Source organism: Haliotis rubra, unplaced genomic scaffold (assembly GCF_003918875.1).
Source record: "Haliotis rubra isolate DU_JTF1 unplaced genomic scaffold, ASM391887v1 Scf249, whole genome shotgun sequence".
NCBI classification, from domain to species: domain Eukaryota; kingdom Metazoa; phylum Mollusca; class Gastropoda; order Lepetellida; family Haliotidae; genus Haliotis; species Haliotis rubra.
In genome coordinates this window covers 1,199,566-1,217,314 of record NW_025766547.1, presented here as the reverse complement: position 1 = coordinate 1,217,314, position 17,749 = coordinate 1,199,566, and the positions used below count along the sequence as shown (strand labels likewise).

The 17,749-nt window shown below is 41.4% G+C and overlaps 1 protein-coding gene across 1 annotated transcript; it reads right to left on the bottom strand.

Moving 5' to 3' along the window:
- Positions 1–36: 36 nt before the first annotated feature.
- Positions 37–17,453, bottom strand: LOC124279254 (sushi, von Willebrand factor type A, EGF and pentraxin domain-containing protein 1-like). Its single transcript, XM_046715072.1, has 14 exons — positions 17,436–17,453; positions 16,836–16,935; positions 16,127–16,144; positions 15,035–15,226; positions 12,829–13,002; positions 12,479–12,662; positions 11,893–12,072; positions 11,536–11,715; positions 10,272–10,529; positions 9,305–9,463; positions 6,840–6,998; positions 2,521–2,676; positions 1,194–1,361; positions 37–338 (listed from the first exon to the last, which is right to left on the bottom strand). The coding sequence occupies exons 6-14, from the start codon at positions 12,627–12,629 to the stop codon at positions 163–165; spliced, it is 1,587 nt and encodes a 528-aa protein (XP_046571028.1). The 5' UTR covers positions 12,630–12,662; positions 12,829–13,002; positions 15,035–15,226; positions 16,127–16,144; positions 16,836–16,935; positions 17,436–17,453; the 3' UTR covers positions 37–162.
- Positions 17,454–17,749: the final 296 nt, after the last annotated feature.

The following is a 17,749-nucleotide window of genomic DNA, read 5'->3' as shown; positions in this document are numbered from 1 at the left end:
TTATGTCTAAATAACAATGACCAACACCACGCTATATGAATATAGTTGATCTGTATTTCACTGAACACGAGGCACATGTTGCATTAAAAAAGCAGTCGGCTCGGGCAACGTGAATGACCAACGCCACATTGTATACAAATAATTCTGTATTCCATTTTGTGTTCAGACACCAGCCACTGTGCAGTCAGTTGAATCAAGAGCACCTGTGGCGTTGGTCGTGGAACCTTTAGAGCAAAGGTCACAGTCTAATTGTTCCGGTGAGCTTTGATACGACCCTCTTGGACATGGAGTACACGGTTGAAGACCATCAGATGAAGACGTTCCGGGCTGACACGGAGCTGTAGATACAGTGACATGGAATCATATTTTTACTTAAAACAGATTTTGAACAAAAGGAATAGTGACCACGCAATGTCAAGGTCGTAAAACAGAGCTGCCAGATACAGTGAACCTTCATCGCCCGGACGCCTCGTTTACTGGAAGGGACTTCTACATGAAGACAAAAAAATATATAACACATCTAGAAGTATTTTTATCCAGAAATGTTTTGGACAGGGCGCTTTCAATGGAAGCGGTAACGTTGTGTCAGATATACAATCTGTCTAAACTCCTGCCAATTATGCCTGTGCATGATGGAACACCCACTGTAGGTTGTAGCATTCAATGTATGGTACAAAAGTCACTGTATGATGTAGCAATCACTATAATCATGTAACATTCACCACATCATGTAGCGTCATGTAGCATCGGAAGAAACGGTCTTTGCTTATAATTCATACACTATCTATATAGGAACAAACCAAAACAGCAGTAAGACATGTCCCGTAAAACAGAAATCATGCAATGCCTAAAAACTCATAGTTGCTGAGAAGAAATCTTTGATGAGAATTTTAGCAACAGTTAGAAGTACGTTTCCACACACCGCTTCCATCAAACCCGTGATCACTCCCGTCGGCGTCGCATTGTTGTATCACATTTCAAACAAACTTTGAATCTTTGATAGATTGTGTACCTTTGCCTGAGACGTTTTAAAGTTTTAAAACGGGAAATATTGTTGTATACCTTAGAAGGAAGCGTGGTCCCCACACGTACAGATACATACAACATAGATAAACGACTGGTGTGTATGTGTAAAATGTGGATAGACTTCTGAAAAGTTATCGATTTGCATAAAAAGAAACTATATGTCCCACCTCTGCAGTCCGTCTTGGAGACAGCACCATTGGTCGAAGTGGAGAAACCCCACGGACAATACATGCACTTGTTACTGTCTTCATGATCTTGGTAGGTTCCTTTAGGACAAGCCACGCATTTCGTCAAGAGCAAGAAGTCCATCAGGTAATACCCTCTGGGACATGTGCCTGGAAATATACCCATCACTCTAAATGACAGGGCAAGGAAAAGCTATGAACAATTTGTAGACCGCCACACTCAGCTTGTGTATAACCAAATCTTGCGACAAAGCAGTGATTGATGTAATAGACAACGGTCCTCTGCCGTTGGGGCACGATGACACACTTTCATCTCAACCTGGGGCGGTGGGGTAGCCTAGTGGTTAAAGCGTTGGCTCGTCACGCCGAAGACCCGGGTTCGATTCCCTACATGCGCACAATGTGTTAAGCCCATTTCTGGTGTCCCTCGCCGTGATATTGCTGGAATATTGCTAAAAGCGGCGTAAAACTAAACTCAGTCAATCAGTCAGTCATCTCAACCTTGTCTTACCACTCAATCCCTTTCGTCACCATGTACGACAAGGTTATTTGGGATCTCCAATAAGTACGTAATATGGAATGAATTGCAAATTGGCTCTGTCAGATAAAATCCTACATTTTACGTACATCCTAAAATAATTAGAGTACGTCATTGGAACAGTATTACTTTATATGTGTACCGATTCAACCGTAGTAAGATGCATAAGTACAGAACGTCAAACAATTGAATCTGAAAACTGATTGAAAGTGCAAGCTGAATCTGTGAACAAATCGACGCCGAGTGGTACTACAATTCATGTGGTGTAGCTTGTTTGTGAAGTTCATCTCACCAAGACCCGTGAAGGTCCAGGTTAGAACTGGTCTTCAGCAACCCATGCTTGTCGTAAGAGGCGACTAACGGGATCGGGTGACACATGTCATCGTATCACAATTACGTAGACCGATGCTCATGCTGTTGATCTCTGGATTATCTGGTCCAGACTTTACACACCGTCGAAATATAGCTGGACTACTGAGGACCGTCGCGTCAAACAACAAACAAACCAGGGAGTTGTATACTCCCCAGGGAGTTGAGATTGATAATACGATGTGCCGTTGAGATTGACATCCAGTAAACGAGGGAAAACATACCAGCGCCTTGAGCATGCACTAGTTGCCTGGATATGTGCGTTATATAAATATCCTATAATAAATAAAATAAATAAATAAAAAACCAAATCATCTCACCAAAACGATTAAAGGGAGTAAACCATATTAACCAGACAAGTTGCAATGAGAATAATGGCACAATTGAAAGACTAAAGCGTACAGTCTCCAAGTCTGTTGCCCCCAGGCATCTTCGTCCTCCTCCCCGCAGGACAAGCGTCACACTGTTTAGATCCTGACTGAGTCTGGTATGTTCCTATGGGGCACAAGGCGCAGGGTTCAAGGCCATCGGAAGAGAAGCTGCCAGGACCACAGGGACCTGTTGGAGAGCAACATTTGGCCTTTTACCTGTAGTGTTGTAGAGCAATATCTGGTTGTTGTATGTGTTGGAAGGTCTCCAGATTACCTGTAGTGTTATAGAACAATATCTGGTTGATGTATATGTTGGACGGTCTCCAGATTACCTGTAGTGTTATAGAGCAATATCTGGTTGATGTATAAGTTGGAAGGTCTCCAGATTACCTGTAGTGTTATAGAGCAATATCTGGTTGATGTATATGTTGGACGGTCTCCAGATTACCTGCAGTGTTGTAGAGTAATATATGGTTGATGTATGTGTTAGAAGGTTTCCAGATTACCTGTAGTATTGTAGAGCAACATCTGGTTGTTGTATATGTTGGAAGTTCTCCAGATTACCTGTAGTGTTGTAGAGCAATATATGGTTGATGTATGTGTTAGAAGGTTTCCAGATTACCTGTAGTATTGTAGAGCAATATCTGGTTGTTGTATATGTTGGAAGGCCTCCAGATTATCTGTAGTGTTGTAGAGCAACATCTGGTTGTTGTATATGTTGGAAGTTCTCCAGATTACCTGCAGTGTTGTAGAGCAATATATGATTGATGTATGTGTTAGAAGGTCTCCATATTACCTGTAGTGTTGTAGAGCAATATCTGGTTGATGTATATGTCGGAAGGTCTCCAGATTATCTGTAGTGTTATAGAGCAATATATGTCTGTTGTATATGTTGGAAGGTCTCCAGATTACCTGCAGTGTTGTAGAGCAATATCTGGTTGTTGTATGAGTTGAAAGGTCTCAAGATTGCGTGTAGTGTTGTAGAGCAATATATGGTTGTTGTATATGTTGGAAGGTCTCCAGATTACCTGTAGTGTTGTCGAGCAATATCTGGTTGTATAAGTTGGAAGGTCTCCAGATTACCTGTAGTGTTGTCGAGCAATATCTGGTTGTATAAGTTGGAAGGTCTCCAGATTACCTGTAGTGTTGTAGAACAATATCTGGTTGTTTTATGTGTTGGAAGGTCTCCAGATTACCTGAAGTGTTGTAGAACAATATGTGTCTGTTGTATGTGTTGGACGATCTCTAGTTTACCTGTAGTCTTATAGAGCAGTATATGGTTGTTGTATGTGTCGGAAGGTCTCCAGATTACGTGTGGTGTTGTAGAGCAATAACTGGTTGTTGTATGTGTCGGAAGGTCTCCAGTTTACCTGTAGTGTTATAGAGCAATATCTAGTTGTTGTATGTGTCGGGAGGTCTCCAGATTACCTGTAGTGTTGTAGAGCAATATATGGTTGTTGTATGTGTCGGAAGGTCTCCAGTTTACCTGTAGTGTTATAGAGCAATATCTGGTTGTTGTATGTGTCGGGAGGTCTCCAGATTATCTGTAGTGTTGTAGAGCAATATATGGTTGTTGTATATGTCCGAAGGTCTCGAGTTTACCTGTAGTGTTGTAGAGCAATAACTGGTTGTTGTATGTGTTGGAAGGTATCCAGATTATCTGTAGTGTTATAGAGCAATATCTGGTTGTTGTATGTGTCGGAAGGTCTCCAGTTTACCTGTAGTGTTGTAGAGCAATATCTGGTTGTTGTATGTGTCGGAAGGTCTCCAGATTATCTGTAGTGTTGTAGAACAATATCTGGTTGTTGTTATGTGTCGGAAGGTCTCCAGACTATCTGTAGTGTTGTAGAACAATATCTGGTTGTTGTATGTGTCGGAAGGTCTCCAGATTATCTGTAGTGTTGTAGAGCAATATCTGGTTGTTGTATGTGTTAGAAGGTCTCCAGATTACCTGTAGTGTTATAGAGCAATATCTGGTTGTTGTATGTGTCGGAAGGTCTCCAGATTACCTGTAGTGTTGTAGAGCAATATCTGGTTGTTGTATGTGTCGGAAGGTCTCCAGATTACCTGTAGTGTTGTAGAGCAATATATGGTTGCTGTATGTGTCGGAAGGTCTCCAGATTACCTGTAGTGTTGTAGAGCAATATCTGGTTGTTGTATGTGTCGGAGGGTCTCCAGATTATCTATAGTTTTGTAGAGCAATATGTGGTTGTTGTATGTGTCGGAAGGTCTCCAGATTATCTGTAGTGTTGTAGAACAATATCTGGTTGTTGTATGTGTCGGAAGGTCTCCAGATTATCTGTAGTGTTGTAGAGCAACATATGGTTGTTGTATGTGTCGGAAGGTCTCCAGATTATCTATAGTTTTGTAGAGCAACATATGGTTGTTGTATGTGTCGGAAGGTCTCCAGATTACCTGTAGTGTTGTAGAACAATATATGGTTGTTGTATGTGTTGGAAGGTCTCCAGATTATCTGTAGTGTTGTAGAGCAACATATGGTTGTTGTATGTGTCGGAAGGTCTCCAGATTATCTATAGTTTTGTAGAGCAACATATGGTTGTTGTATGTGTCGGAAGGTCTCCAGATTACCTGTAGTGTTGTAGAGCAACATATGGTTGTTGTATGTGTCGGAAGGTCTCCAGATTACCTGTAGTTTTGTAGAGCAATATCTGGTTGTTGTATGTGTCGGAAGGTCTCCAGATTATCTGTAGTGTTGTAGAACAATATCTGGTTGTTGTATGTGTCGGAAGGTCTCCAGATTATCTATAGTTTTGTAGAGCAACATATGGTTGTTGTATGTGTCGGAAGGTCTCCAGATTATCTATAGTTTTGTAGAGAAACATATGGTTGTTGTATGTGTCGGAAGGTCTCCAGATTACCTGTAGTGTTGTAGAACAATATATGGTTGTTGTATGTGTTGGAAGGTCTCCAGATTATCTGTAGTGTTGTAGGGCAACATATGGTTGTTGTATGTGTCGGAAGGTCTCCAGATTATCTATAGTTTTGTAGAGCAACATATGGTTGTTGTATGTGTCGGAAGGTCTCCAGATTATCTATAGTGTTGTAGAGCAACATATGGTTGTTGTATGTGTCGGAAGGTCTCCAGATTACCTGTAGTTTTGTAGAGCAATATCTGGTTGTGGTATGTGTTAGAAGGTCTCCAGGTTACCTGTAGTGTTGTAGAACAATATCTGGTTGTTGTATGTGTTGGAAGGTCTCCAGATTATCTGTAGTGTTGTAGAGCAACATATGGTTGTTGTATGTGTCGGAAGGTCTCCAGATTATCTATAGTTTTGTAGAGCAACATATGGTTGTTGTATGTGTCGGAAGGTCTCCAGATTATCTATAGTGTTGTAGAGCAACATATGGTTGTTGTATGTGTCGGAAGGTCTCCAGATTACCTGTAGTTTTATAGAGCAATATCTGGTTGTTGTATGTGTTAGAAGGTCTCCAGGTTACCTGTAGTATTGTAGAGCAATATCTGGTTGTGGTATGTATTGGATGTTCTCCAGTTTACCAGTAGTGCTCCAGAACCATTTTGTTTTCACCTGTACCAACTTATATGAACTGCCAAATCAATTGTCATGTACACACTGTACTCGGCACCATGTCCACCATGTGCTGCGACAGTTGCTGCCATTGTTCATCCTTTGTGAACCAAAACATGTTACATATCATCAGGCAGGACTGACAGAGGAACAGGTGGTTTCCTATTGCCTATCATACACAGCATGGTCTATAATCTCATAAAACTTATTCATCCAAAGCACACCCATTGAAAACACCAGAATAAAATCTATTACTATAACGAACGGCATCCTTATTGAATACGGACAAATACATACAGGAGAGTTTAACGATAAACATATCATTCATTACGTCCGGAAACCGCCTCCTAGGTGTAGTGGTTAGAGCGTCCGCCCGGAGAGCGGAAGGTCGCGGGTTCGATCCCCGACCGCGTCATACCAAAACACGTTAAAATATGGTACTTGTTGGTCCCTGCCTTGCGCTCGGCAGTAATGGGGACAACAAGGACTGGTCGGCTCGGAGTCAGTATAATGTGTCTGAGTGGGGTATTCATGCTTAACTGTGGCATGATATCTCAGTGGGCTAGCACTATAAAACCAGCTTCAGTCTGGGCTTGTACAAGCAGCCGCACATACACATACACACGCATGCACGTCGTCATATGAGCGAAATATTCTCAAGCACGACGTTAAACCAAATTTCACCTCACCTCATTACGTCCAGTGAGGCTTTCGGACTGTCAGTCTGCACGTGCTGTCACAACTCTGTTTGGAGGATAGTGCCATGGGAATGATTTTGCTTTAAGATAAATGGAATATCTACCACTGCAGCTGGATGAGGAGTTGGATCCGTCCGAGACTGTCGTGAAGCCATGCAGACACGGGACACATTGCAGACTTCCTTCTTGGTCCTGGTATGTTCCAGTAGGACACAGAACACATTTCATCTTTGACACATCACGATAGGACCCTTTTGGGCAACCTGTGGAAAACAATAATTCCTACAAACATCAAGATACTGAATACGTGCATTGTTCTTCGTCACAGAAATGCACATCAGTGACTGATGAAGAGGTTCCGATGTGCAGTATCGAGGCATTAATAATATGGATACAACAGATATTGGTTCCGCAAAAGGGAAATCAAATCAGGTTTTTGGCATGCCACGCCAACGCTTTCACGTCACAGTTAACCTGCATGCTTCTTTAACTAGGTTTTATAATGTTTATATGTAAATATTTCTGCAAGAACCCCACTATAGGCGTCCAAACCCTTCTAGTATTCATGAGAAATCTCCACTAAACTCAGATCGATTGTACGATTCCAAGTATAAAATGAGTAGTTGTTCGCCGAAAAGGTGAGATACATTGCAGAGGGACGTTAACCATTCAATGAATAAACATGCACGGGACATATGGTACACATCATACAACGTTTCATAAGATTTTCTGAGGCCATGAATTTTGTAACATCGTTGTAACCACTTTTGATGCCCGGTCAAACAACGTTCTGTGAAATCTTGATAGAATGAGCATACTCGACTGTACCTAAAATGTTGTGTAATGTAAACAATACAGTCGGGAGCTGGTTGAATGTTGCTCTACATCATTTTGTTTGACTATTGGAAAACCGATGCGGTTTACCCTGGTCACACAGTCGTGAGAACATTTATTCCCTCTGAATAATTTTTCGCTGCTCATTATAGTGCAGTCTTTCTGATCTAATTTATTCTAGTCTATGTGAGTAAATAGGTGGATGGGATCGGCAAGATGATGGTTATTGAATGATATAAGAAGCTTCAGTTAAACGTTTTGGCCACTTTATGTTGATTTCTCTTTGTCAATCCAAGCAGGAATTGCGATTCACATGCATCAAGACACAGTCGTAAGAAGGAGAGCACAGTTGGGGATGACTGTCTTTCCCTCCAAGAATTGACATATTGTTTTGTCGGTGTCTTTTGCTTTTACTTTTGATAAACCGCCAATACTATATGAAGATATCTATATAACTTGAGAAACGGCCAGGACGATTTGCAACGAAAAATCTGATGAATCAGGGAATGATATTTCTAGTATGTTACAAAGTGTACGAAGTTAAAGGATCAAATGGATTGACATAATTGAACTTGGTTCTTCTCTGAAACCCAAAAATTCCATGTAAATCGTTTGAGCCTTTGAGATTGCGCACGTTACTTGTTTTAAATACATTCTGGGAATATGTAGAAAGTCATCTATTCATTAGATTAAAGGAGTATGGTACTTTCTTTGAGACAGGTGCATTGGCTGGACCAAGTATTTTTTAAAACCAGTACAAGATAAGAACTTCAGGGTTTTAGAGTCAAACTGAGAGTAGATGACACCTTATGTATTCTGGCAGATATCGCCCTCAGTTAACATGCTTGCCTTGCATGTAGAATTATTGCATATTTCGTTTATGGACATGTTTTTGTATTAAGCAGTTAATGTAGTGACAGGTGCACCCGGTGCCAGGATACGCTGTTGCTTAACACTTGGTGTTATCACTATTTGGTGATTCATACACATATACACGTATAGTTGGAATTGTGCAATCGACTCTGTTTTCAGCAGAGGTGTCTTATGCTTGTGGAAAGAGTTTTGTCCTTTAATTTACATATAATGGATACGTTTTCTAAGGCCTTGGGAATAACTGCCGACTTGTCATGTTTGATGGCCTGACTGTAGACGACAGCTGGATGGTACAGCATAGTTTAATTCCGTGTTTGTTTTTCCTTCTCGTCACATTCTACATTTACTCGACCCAGCAATGTATCTCTGTTCAGGTTTTTAAGGAGTTTCGAAATTTGTGATCACTTAAATTCGAAATGTTGGCGAACATTTTGGGACACTAATATGGTATCTAAGAAAGCTACCTGAATTTTAGGGATTATTTCCACTTCCACAAGTTTCCAGACAAAACATCTTGCAAGGTGAGGAGAGGGATCCTACTAATTAAATATCACCAGGTGAAGGACTCTAACTCACTTTTTGCCTATGTCCTGTGTTAACCCTTTATTCGTTATCGTCAAATTGTTAATTTCGCCTCAACCTTGTTATTAGTCTTCTGTTGTATATGCATATATCACCTGTGCTCTCCCTGTGTCATTCATACTTGAAAACGATACAAGAACCTGTATCGAAACGACGTGCTCTAGAATTAAAGAAGTTGTCATATACATATATAATTGTTTTATCTACTTCCAGCTTCTAAAATGCCTCTTAAAGAATACTCTAAGACTGTTCATCAATATAAATACATGACAAGGTTTACCTGTACAGTTTGACGAGGAATCTGACCCCTCAGAAGCCGTCGTGAAGCTGGTTGGACACGGAACACATGCCACGCGTCCTTTCTGTTCCTGGTATGTTCCAATAGGACACAGAGCACATTTGTTCTTTGACACATCAAGGTAGGAACCTTGCGGACAAGCTGTGGAATAACACATACATTATTTGATTCCTAAATCTGTTTCCGAAGATATTCGGTACCAACTGGAATTTGTATAATACTATTCTATTACTGCATGTTATAATGTTGGTTTATTCAAAGCTACTGTAATATTCGGTGACAACCAAGGTAAATGTGATGCTACAATGCAATTTTACCTATTGAATATGTTCTACTGAAAGAGATTACTATCTACACTATCAGTTATCAATACATCCTGATCAGCAGTTTGTCCCAGTTTGTTATTGAACTGAACATTGCCAGAACATTTCTTAAAATTGTGTATGTCTTTGCAAGCATTATATATCCCCACAACACTTTGTACAAGATAATCAGCGGCTTGGTAATCTTACGTAAAAGTAAATTCAGTTAATAGAGGTGTAGGAAATGGACAACCATGTCAGTATGTAAATGTTTGCTACAAAAAGTCTATCAATTTTCAAAGAAGCATATGTCTAAGAGCAATAGCTCTGCATTACGCAAGTTTTATCATTTGCGACAGAATGAAATCAATTTGCTAAAGCTGGCAGATTATAGACGTATTCTTTGAGCGCTGAATGAGCGCAAGGACATTTCCCTTTCGGATGTAATATCGTTAAATTAAAATATAGTCAATTCAAAATCAAACTTAAGGGTTTAGCTACTTTAGGAAGTTAATAATTCCTTCAACCAACTCGGCACCTCGGCTCATTATCTGTGGATGCTTGGACATTTAATATCTAAGAAATCTATGTAAATACAGATTGTCATTTATATATTATATGTCCTCATGCGCAATGTGTTATCGTACTCCATATTGACACGGTGAAGTAGCAGGGATGTGCCTTGTTTCCTGACTTATCCATGGTCTCGTAATGTACAGTGTAGTTCCCTGCGGGATAAGCTCTTCCGGGTTGCAGGTTCGATGTCAAGGTCACGTTCAGGAAGTCACCATTTGGAGAGTCTATGGCCTTGACCTCTGTCCACGTGATGTTGATGGTTGTTTGGTTTGGCCTTAGGATGTGAGACTGGCTAGAGGGGCAGTTAATGAAGTTCGGAGGCGATGTGTCTGGAACGGAAACCGGTGAAGTTAATACATACTCTTCTTGGCTCCAGTAAGCGTTATTCCAGTCCCGACAGTCCCGATACGGTCCGCCTTTGTCAGGGGTGGGAGCAAGACAACCCAGTCGTGAATCTCCACAGAAACAAGTTCCGTTTTCGGTAAACAGCTATGTACATGGATATCAGGAAATGGATATTTATTCCTATGTATATATATATTATGTTACAGTAAATGTGACATTTCTGAATGGAAATTGAATTGTTTTCTACTGAAAAAATGAGAAATGATTGAACGATTACAAATTTGACAACAAGCAATCAAAAGCAAGCTTAAACAGGTTACGCTGACCTATACAGGTTACCCTGACCTATACGGGTTACACTGACCTGTACAAGCTACACTGATCTATACAAGTTACACTGACCCACAAGGGTTACATTGACCTACATGGGTTACGCTGACCTACAACGGATTACCTACACAGGTTACCTGTACACGGGTTACACTGACCTACACAGGTTACATTGACCTACAAGGGTTGCATTGACCTACACGGGTGACGTTGACCTACACAGCTTACACTGACCAACAAGGGTTACACTGACATACACGGGTTACACTGGCCTATACAAGTTACACTGACCTACACAGATTACATTGACCTACACGGGTTACACTGACCTACACGGGTTACATTGACCTACACGGGTTACACTGACCTACACGGATTACATTGACCCAGACAGCTTACACTGACCTACAAGGGTTACACTGACCTTCACGGGTTACATTGACCTACACAGGGTTACACTGACCTACACGGGTTACACTGACCTACACAGCTTACACTGACCCAGAAGGTATACACTGACCTACACGGGTTACACTGACCTATACGGGTTACACTGACCTACACGGGTTACATTGACCTACACGGGTTACACTGACCTACACGGGTTACATTGACCTACACAGCTTACACTGACCTACAAGGGTTACAGTTTATACTGACCAACACATGTGACCGATTCCGACCACGTCTCATCCGATTGACACAGCCGTTCTCTGACACCAAAGCTTGGCCCGAACCCGGACTCACAAGACAAGTTACAGGAAGTGCCCGTCCTGACTGAGGGTGCGCTACAGTTGAGGTATCCGTTGTCCACATGTTGGGGGGCGTGGCACTTCTTCTCTGTGGAATAAATTAAAACTACACCCACACACGACACTGAAGAAGATATAATAGCATACAAGTACTTCAATATCCTTCCATTCTCCTCCTGAACTGAACCCCTTTTGAAATTTATCACCTTAAAACCAAATGATGTCTAAAACAACAGGAAGCGTATAGATGTTAAAATCCACCCACCTATGCACGACGACGGCGTTGTCCACGTTTCATCATCCAAGCACGTCACCGCCGTCACCCCAGTCCCCGGTTTGTATCCACTGTCACACAGGAGACCACAGACGGTGCCAATAACTTTGGTGGCATCAGTGCAGTTGTAGCGACCATGAGACACAGAGGGAGGAGGGGGACACACGTGTTCTATACCAAAACAGAAAATCATTTCATTACGAAATCATAATTTGACACTTGATATGATTCAGTTTTACCACATGATTACGAGGGACAAGTTTCGTATCACTTTGTCCAGTACAGTCGTACCAGGAGCCGAGATGGAATACTACTAATATTACTACAACTGTCTCTATTACCACCGCCACTCGCTCGCTCACTCACTCACTCACTTACTCACTCACTCACTCACTCACCCACCTTCACTCACTCACTCGACCATCCACACAAAAGCCACCCACCCAAGCACTCACTCACGCACTCACTCACTCACTCACTCACCCACACAAAACCCACCCAACCACCCACCCATCCACTCACTCACTCACTCACTCACCCACCTTCACTCACTCACTCACTCACTCAATCTACATACCAACACAAGCTGCAGCAGACCAGGTATCGTTGTCCAAACACTTGATCTCAGAAGCAGAATTCAATCTGTAGCCAGGGTTACAGGTAACTTCACACACATCGTCCAGCTTATAATTAGAAGGTGTGCTGCTCCTGCACTTGAAGGACGCCATTGTTCACGGTAGGTGGTGCTGGACATTTGACTTCTGGAAGATGACATTGCTCATTCTCAAAAGTATTGTAACTTTAGAACCTTATGCAAGCGAACAATCTTTGTGAATGAATTTGTCACTTCTAAATTCACAATTGTTTCTAAAACAAACGGAAAACATCTCCTAAATAGATGCGATGTGAACCAGTGCCTAGACCTACCTACACAGTGAGCGTCGTAGCTCCATCTACCTCCCCGATCACAGTAGAGTTGGTTTGAGTATGCAGGTTTGAATCCGTGGTTGCAGGTCAGGTTGCAGGAGGCACCAATGGGAATGTATGAAGGACAGTCAAATCTTCCATTGGGTGTAGTGGGCGCAGATGTACAATTTGCAACTATATCAACACAAATACAGACACACTTTATGGATAAGCAACTTTTTTATATTCTGGTGATGCGACGTATAGCTGCAATGCAGGTCACCAATACCAGCATCTGTATCGAAACGTCGCATCACCTGAATAAAGAAGTTGTTCATCCATAAAGTCTGTCATTATTTGATTCTCAACAAGTTATAACAACACAAGAAAAATATTTCTACACACACAGATCAGGCTTTGTGTCCTCATGGCAGTGTCTGATAGTGTCATGGCAGTGTCTGACAGTAGCAGTGTCTGACAGTGGCAGTGTCATAGCCGTGTCTGATAGTGTCATGGCAGTGTCTGATAGTGTCGTGGCAGTGTCTGACAGTGTCTGACAATGGCAGTGTCATGGCAGTGTCTGATAGTGCCATGGCAGTGTCTGACAGTGTCTGACAATGGCAGTGTCATGGCAGTGTCTGATAGTGTCATGACAGTGTCTGATAGTGGCAGTGTCATGGCAGTGTCTGAGATTGTCGTGGCAGTGTCTGACAGTGGCAGTGTCATGGCAGTGTCTGACAACTAAAGAATGCATGAATAATTCACCCGCCGTATTTGTGAATGCATAAGGAAAAACATCCATCGAACTGTAAACGTTCATGTGACCACAATTGAAACAATTGAACCAAGAGCAAATACATATCTACCTTCATAAAGTAACATACTGGTACTTTAAGAACGTAATTGATTGCCAAGCAGAGTTTATCAAGGGTAGTTATCACGTGTCCTCTGATAAAGTGTCATTAGTCATTGACTGCAAACGTTAGCAACACGTATTCATCTTCATCCGGGGTATTGACTATACGTGTGCTTGAAGCTAAGGTCACATTGTCAAGCATCATTTCCACATTATTTCAACCTATCTTCTTCAGTCGTCCTGTGGACTAGATGTGTCTCATGAATGTCACTGTATGATTTTGAATTTAGATTTTGAATTTAATCTGGTTTACTTTTAGAAAAATCTCCTTCGATTCAATTAATTTCATAAGCGGTATGGGTTCTCTGTTATAGCTCTCCAAGAGAGATAATACTGTTTGGTTCGATCCGATATGCTTCGGACCTTGACTTCGACACTCGAGCATATATTCCATGTCCTAGACATTTCATTGTCTAACTGTTTAAATGTATTTTTCATGTTAGAAGTGTAGAACTCGAATGTAACATTGACTGCTGTTAATTAAATTTAACTTTTGTATTGTTTTGCAGTGAATCTACTAGAATCTACCTGAATCTACTAAAATCTAAGACTATGAACTCGACTGTAATCTACAAGGATTAATAGAAGTATATGAAGAATTTGAGTTGTCGTTTATAAAGTGAAGTCTGAAACCAAGGAACCATCAGTCACAGTGCCAATATTAGTTCAACAAAAGATGAATCCATCGCCTACACAGTCTGCCATGGTCTCTATCTATTGGTGTCCAACACAAACTTCGAAACCGTTATATGAAAGACGTCGGTTCTGTTTACTGACGCACACACGCACCCAGACAGCGGTAAGACTACAGAATAGCGGATACCTTCCGCCATCTTTGAAAGCGCGCGAGTTTACTTATGGTTTGGGTAAGGTTAATTAGGGTTAGGGTTAGGATTAGGATTAGGGTAAGGTTTAGGCTTAGGGTTAGGATTAGGGATGGGGTTAGGGTTAGGGCAAGGGCAAGGGGAAAGGTAAGGGTAAGGGTAAGAGTTAGGGTTAGGGTTAGGGTGAGGGTGAGGGTGAGGGTGAGGGTGAGGGTGAGGGTGAGGGTAAGGCTTAGGGTTAGGGTTAGGATTAGGGTAAAGATTAGGTTTAGGTTTAGGTATAGGGATAGGGATAGGGATAGGGTTAGGGCAAGGTAAAGGTAAAGGTAAAGGTAAGGGTAAGGGTAAGAGTTAGGGTTAGGGTTAGGGTTATGGTAAGGTTTAGGTTTAGGGTAACGTGACACTAAACAACATGGCTGGTAGGTATCCGGTATTCTGTAGGTGTACCCAGACAGCAACTCAAGGACACTATGTATGTTATATGAACCTTCGCAACCAAATCTGCCTGACCATGACGATTCGGTGACGCCGTATCTGCCTTCCTGGCATTTAATGAGGTATTGTAATGATTGGTATCCTGGGTCACAGTTCACCCAGCACATGGTCCCAGGTGTGTAGGTCGTTGCACTGCAACTCATCCAACCATTTGTCACGTGACTAGGCGTATGGCAGGGTCCAGCTGTGTGATAAACAATAATGTACAACTTCATTATTTCAGAAAGTCCAACCCCATCCGTTACATTTTTATGGATGAAAATCTATTATTTGTTTCTTTTGGACACAATTACTTATTATGATAAATATATCTATTTTTCTATCTTTTAAGAAGAATTATCCCAACGACTAAAGGTATGTGTCTGAAAAAATGATAATGAGCTCACCCAAATATACTGAAAAGATTAATACAATGTCTATCGATTCTGAACATCAGTCTACTGCGAGATCAGTGAACATGTCCTGTGAGAATACTCTTGAAGGTTATACGAACCCCGGATAAACTGGTACTATCACAAGCACAATGTATCGAATACCGTACTTCCCTGATTAACGCATTATGGGCTTAACGTCCTGCCACAGAATCAATTATGCACATTCCCAGCAAGATCGTCCATTGGAAGGGGTTTTCTGACTATCAGGGTCCAATTGTCATAGGTTGCACGGTATATGAATGTATGTAAACAGTATAGTATGGTGGAAGTAAACTGCGGAATTCCAGAACACTGACAAAGGGACTCTTCACTACATGCATACAGTTCAGCGCTTCGAAAAGTTCTTTCATGGCAATATGTGGTACCAATATACAGTGCACAGAACTAATGTGAGAGGGTGTCTTATTCTGAAATGTTAATGATATGCAATCCCAAGCCTTCTGGGATATACCAATACTTCCCGTCATATCAATATCAGATAGTGCTGATATGTTTCTTTGGAAACTTCTGGGCAGAACAGGGCCTAGATTTTCGAAGCTCGCTTAGCGCTAAGATAGTCGTAAGTGCCATACATTAACATTAACTTACGACTCTCTTAGCGCTAAGAGATCTTCGAAAATCAAGGCCCAGATGACTACAGACATACTCACTTCGACGTTTCTGTAAACCTGTGAAAAAGGAAAGTAACTCGTACTTTGTGACCTCATTATAGAGTGTCAGATAAGCCACTCAGTCAGTAATGTACTCAGTCAGTAATGTATCTGAAAACAGGATTTGGTCTCCTGACTTTTCTGAGTTTAATAAGAGCAAAACATTTTCACAAGGGGACTTAGTCAACTATTTGTCAAGTAACAAGATCGATTTCGCTGTGTTACGACAGAGATCAAGGATATCTCATCCCATCTGCATACAATGAACTGATAAAAAACAACAGAACAGAGCACTTCCACACATCGCTGCTAATTAACCTTATCAGCCATGTAGCTTTCGTTCTACTTTGTGGACAACTGGCTTCCTACTTTTGTCACTGCATTGTTACCACTATTATTTTCAAAGGGCAGATAATGCAAAGGCCAGGGCGCTTGAAAAGGGCAGGGCGTTGCGCCCTGCCAAATATGCCTCGGGGAAACACTAGACTATCCATTGTTGTTGGTAATTTCTTTGATGCACACCTACAAGTTGTTATTATTTAATACCTGTTAATATATACAAGTCTGTTCTGTGCTGAAGTGCTTCCCTCGTGCTTGATAACGGTATAAGAATCTATATGTGTCATCCATAAAGTATGTTACTTTCTTATTGCTGACCAATGTCTAAAATGCCAATAAATGAGATAATACTAGACAGAGTCCTACTTACTGACATGGCGTTGCGTTCCTTCGGTGTCCACAATTAATCCAAATGAAAGGAATAGACAGGCAAGTCTGAACAACATGTTCGATGACAGTCGTGTTGGCAGCTGAAACCAAACATCGCAACGACATAAAACACGTAGGTCATGTCATACTATCAGACAATACAGGTGACACACAGACACTACCTGCAATACAACACTGAACTGCAAACACACATTACTTCGCTGACCTGCAAACACACAATACTTCACTTACCTGAAAACACACAATACGGCACTGACCTGCAAACACACAATACTGCACTGACCTGCAAACACACAATACTTCGCTGACCTGCAAACACACAATACTTCGCTGACCTGCAAACACACAATACAACACTGAACTGCAAACACACAATACAACACTGAACTGCAAACACACAATACTTCACTGACCTGCAAACACGCAATACTTCACTGACCTGCAAACACACAATACTGCACTGACCTGCAAACACACAATACGGCACTGACCTGCAAACACACAATACCTCACTGACCTGCAAACACACAATACTTCACTGACACACAAACACACAATACGGCACTGATCACTACATTACCTACACACCCGGCAGCACTGTAAGGATTGTAAACCGTTCTTCTGTCTCGTCAGGCGATAACGTGTCACATGTTGGTTCTCATCATAATAGGTACAGCTTGTCTTCAATCGATATACTTCAACTGAATGTACGTGGTATTTCATCTGTGTTTGTTGACAACAACAATAGTGTATTCTGTCTGTATGCAGCTTTAAGGCAACGTGCAACAGCATTCCACTTTATGCTGCGTCAAGTCATTATTAAATTATGTAAATTTTACACTTGCAGATGAGAAAATATGAATTTATGAAGACGATGACACTGGCACTGGCAGA

Bases quoted from the DNA above. Each gene is read 5' to 3' on its own strand.
- LOC124279254 (XM_046715072.1), bottom strand. From the start codon at position 12,629: ATGGCGTCCTTCAAGTGCAGGAGCAGCACACCTTCTAATTATAAGCTG. The intron at 9,464-10,271 runs GTACGATAACAC...GTTATTCCACAG, and splicing joins CTTCACCGTGTCAATATGGA to CTTGTCCGCAAGGTTCCTAC. The intron at 6,999-9,304 runs GTAAACCTTGTC...TGTTTTCCACAG, and splicing joins TTCCTCGTCAAACTGTACAG to GTTGCCCAAAAGGGTCCTAT.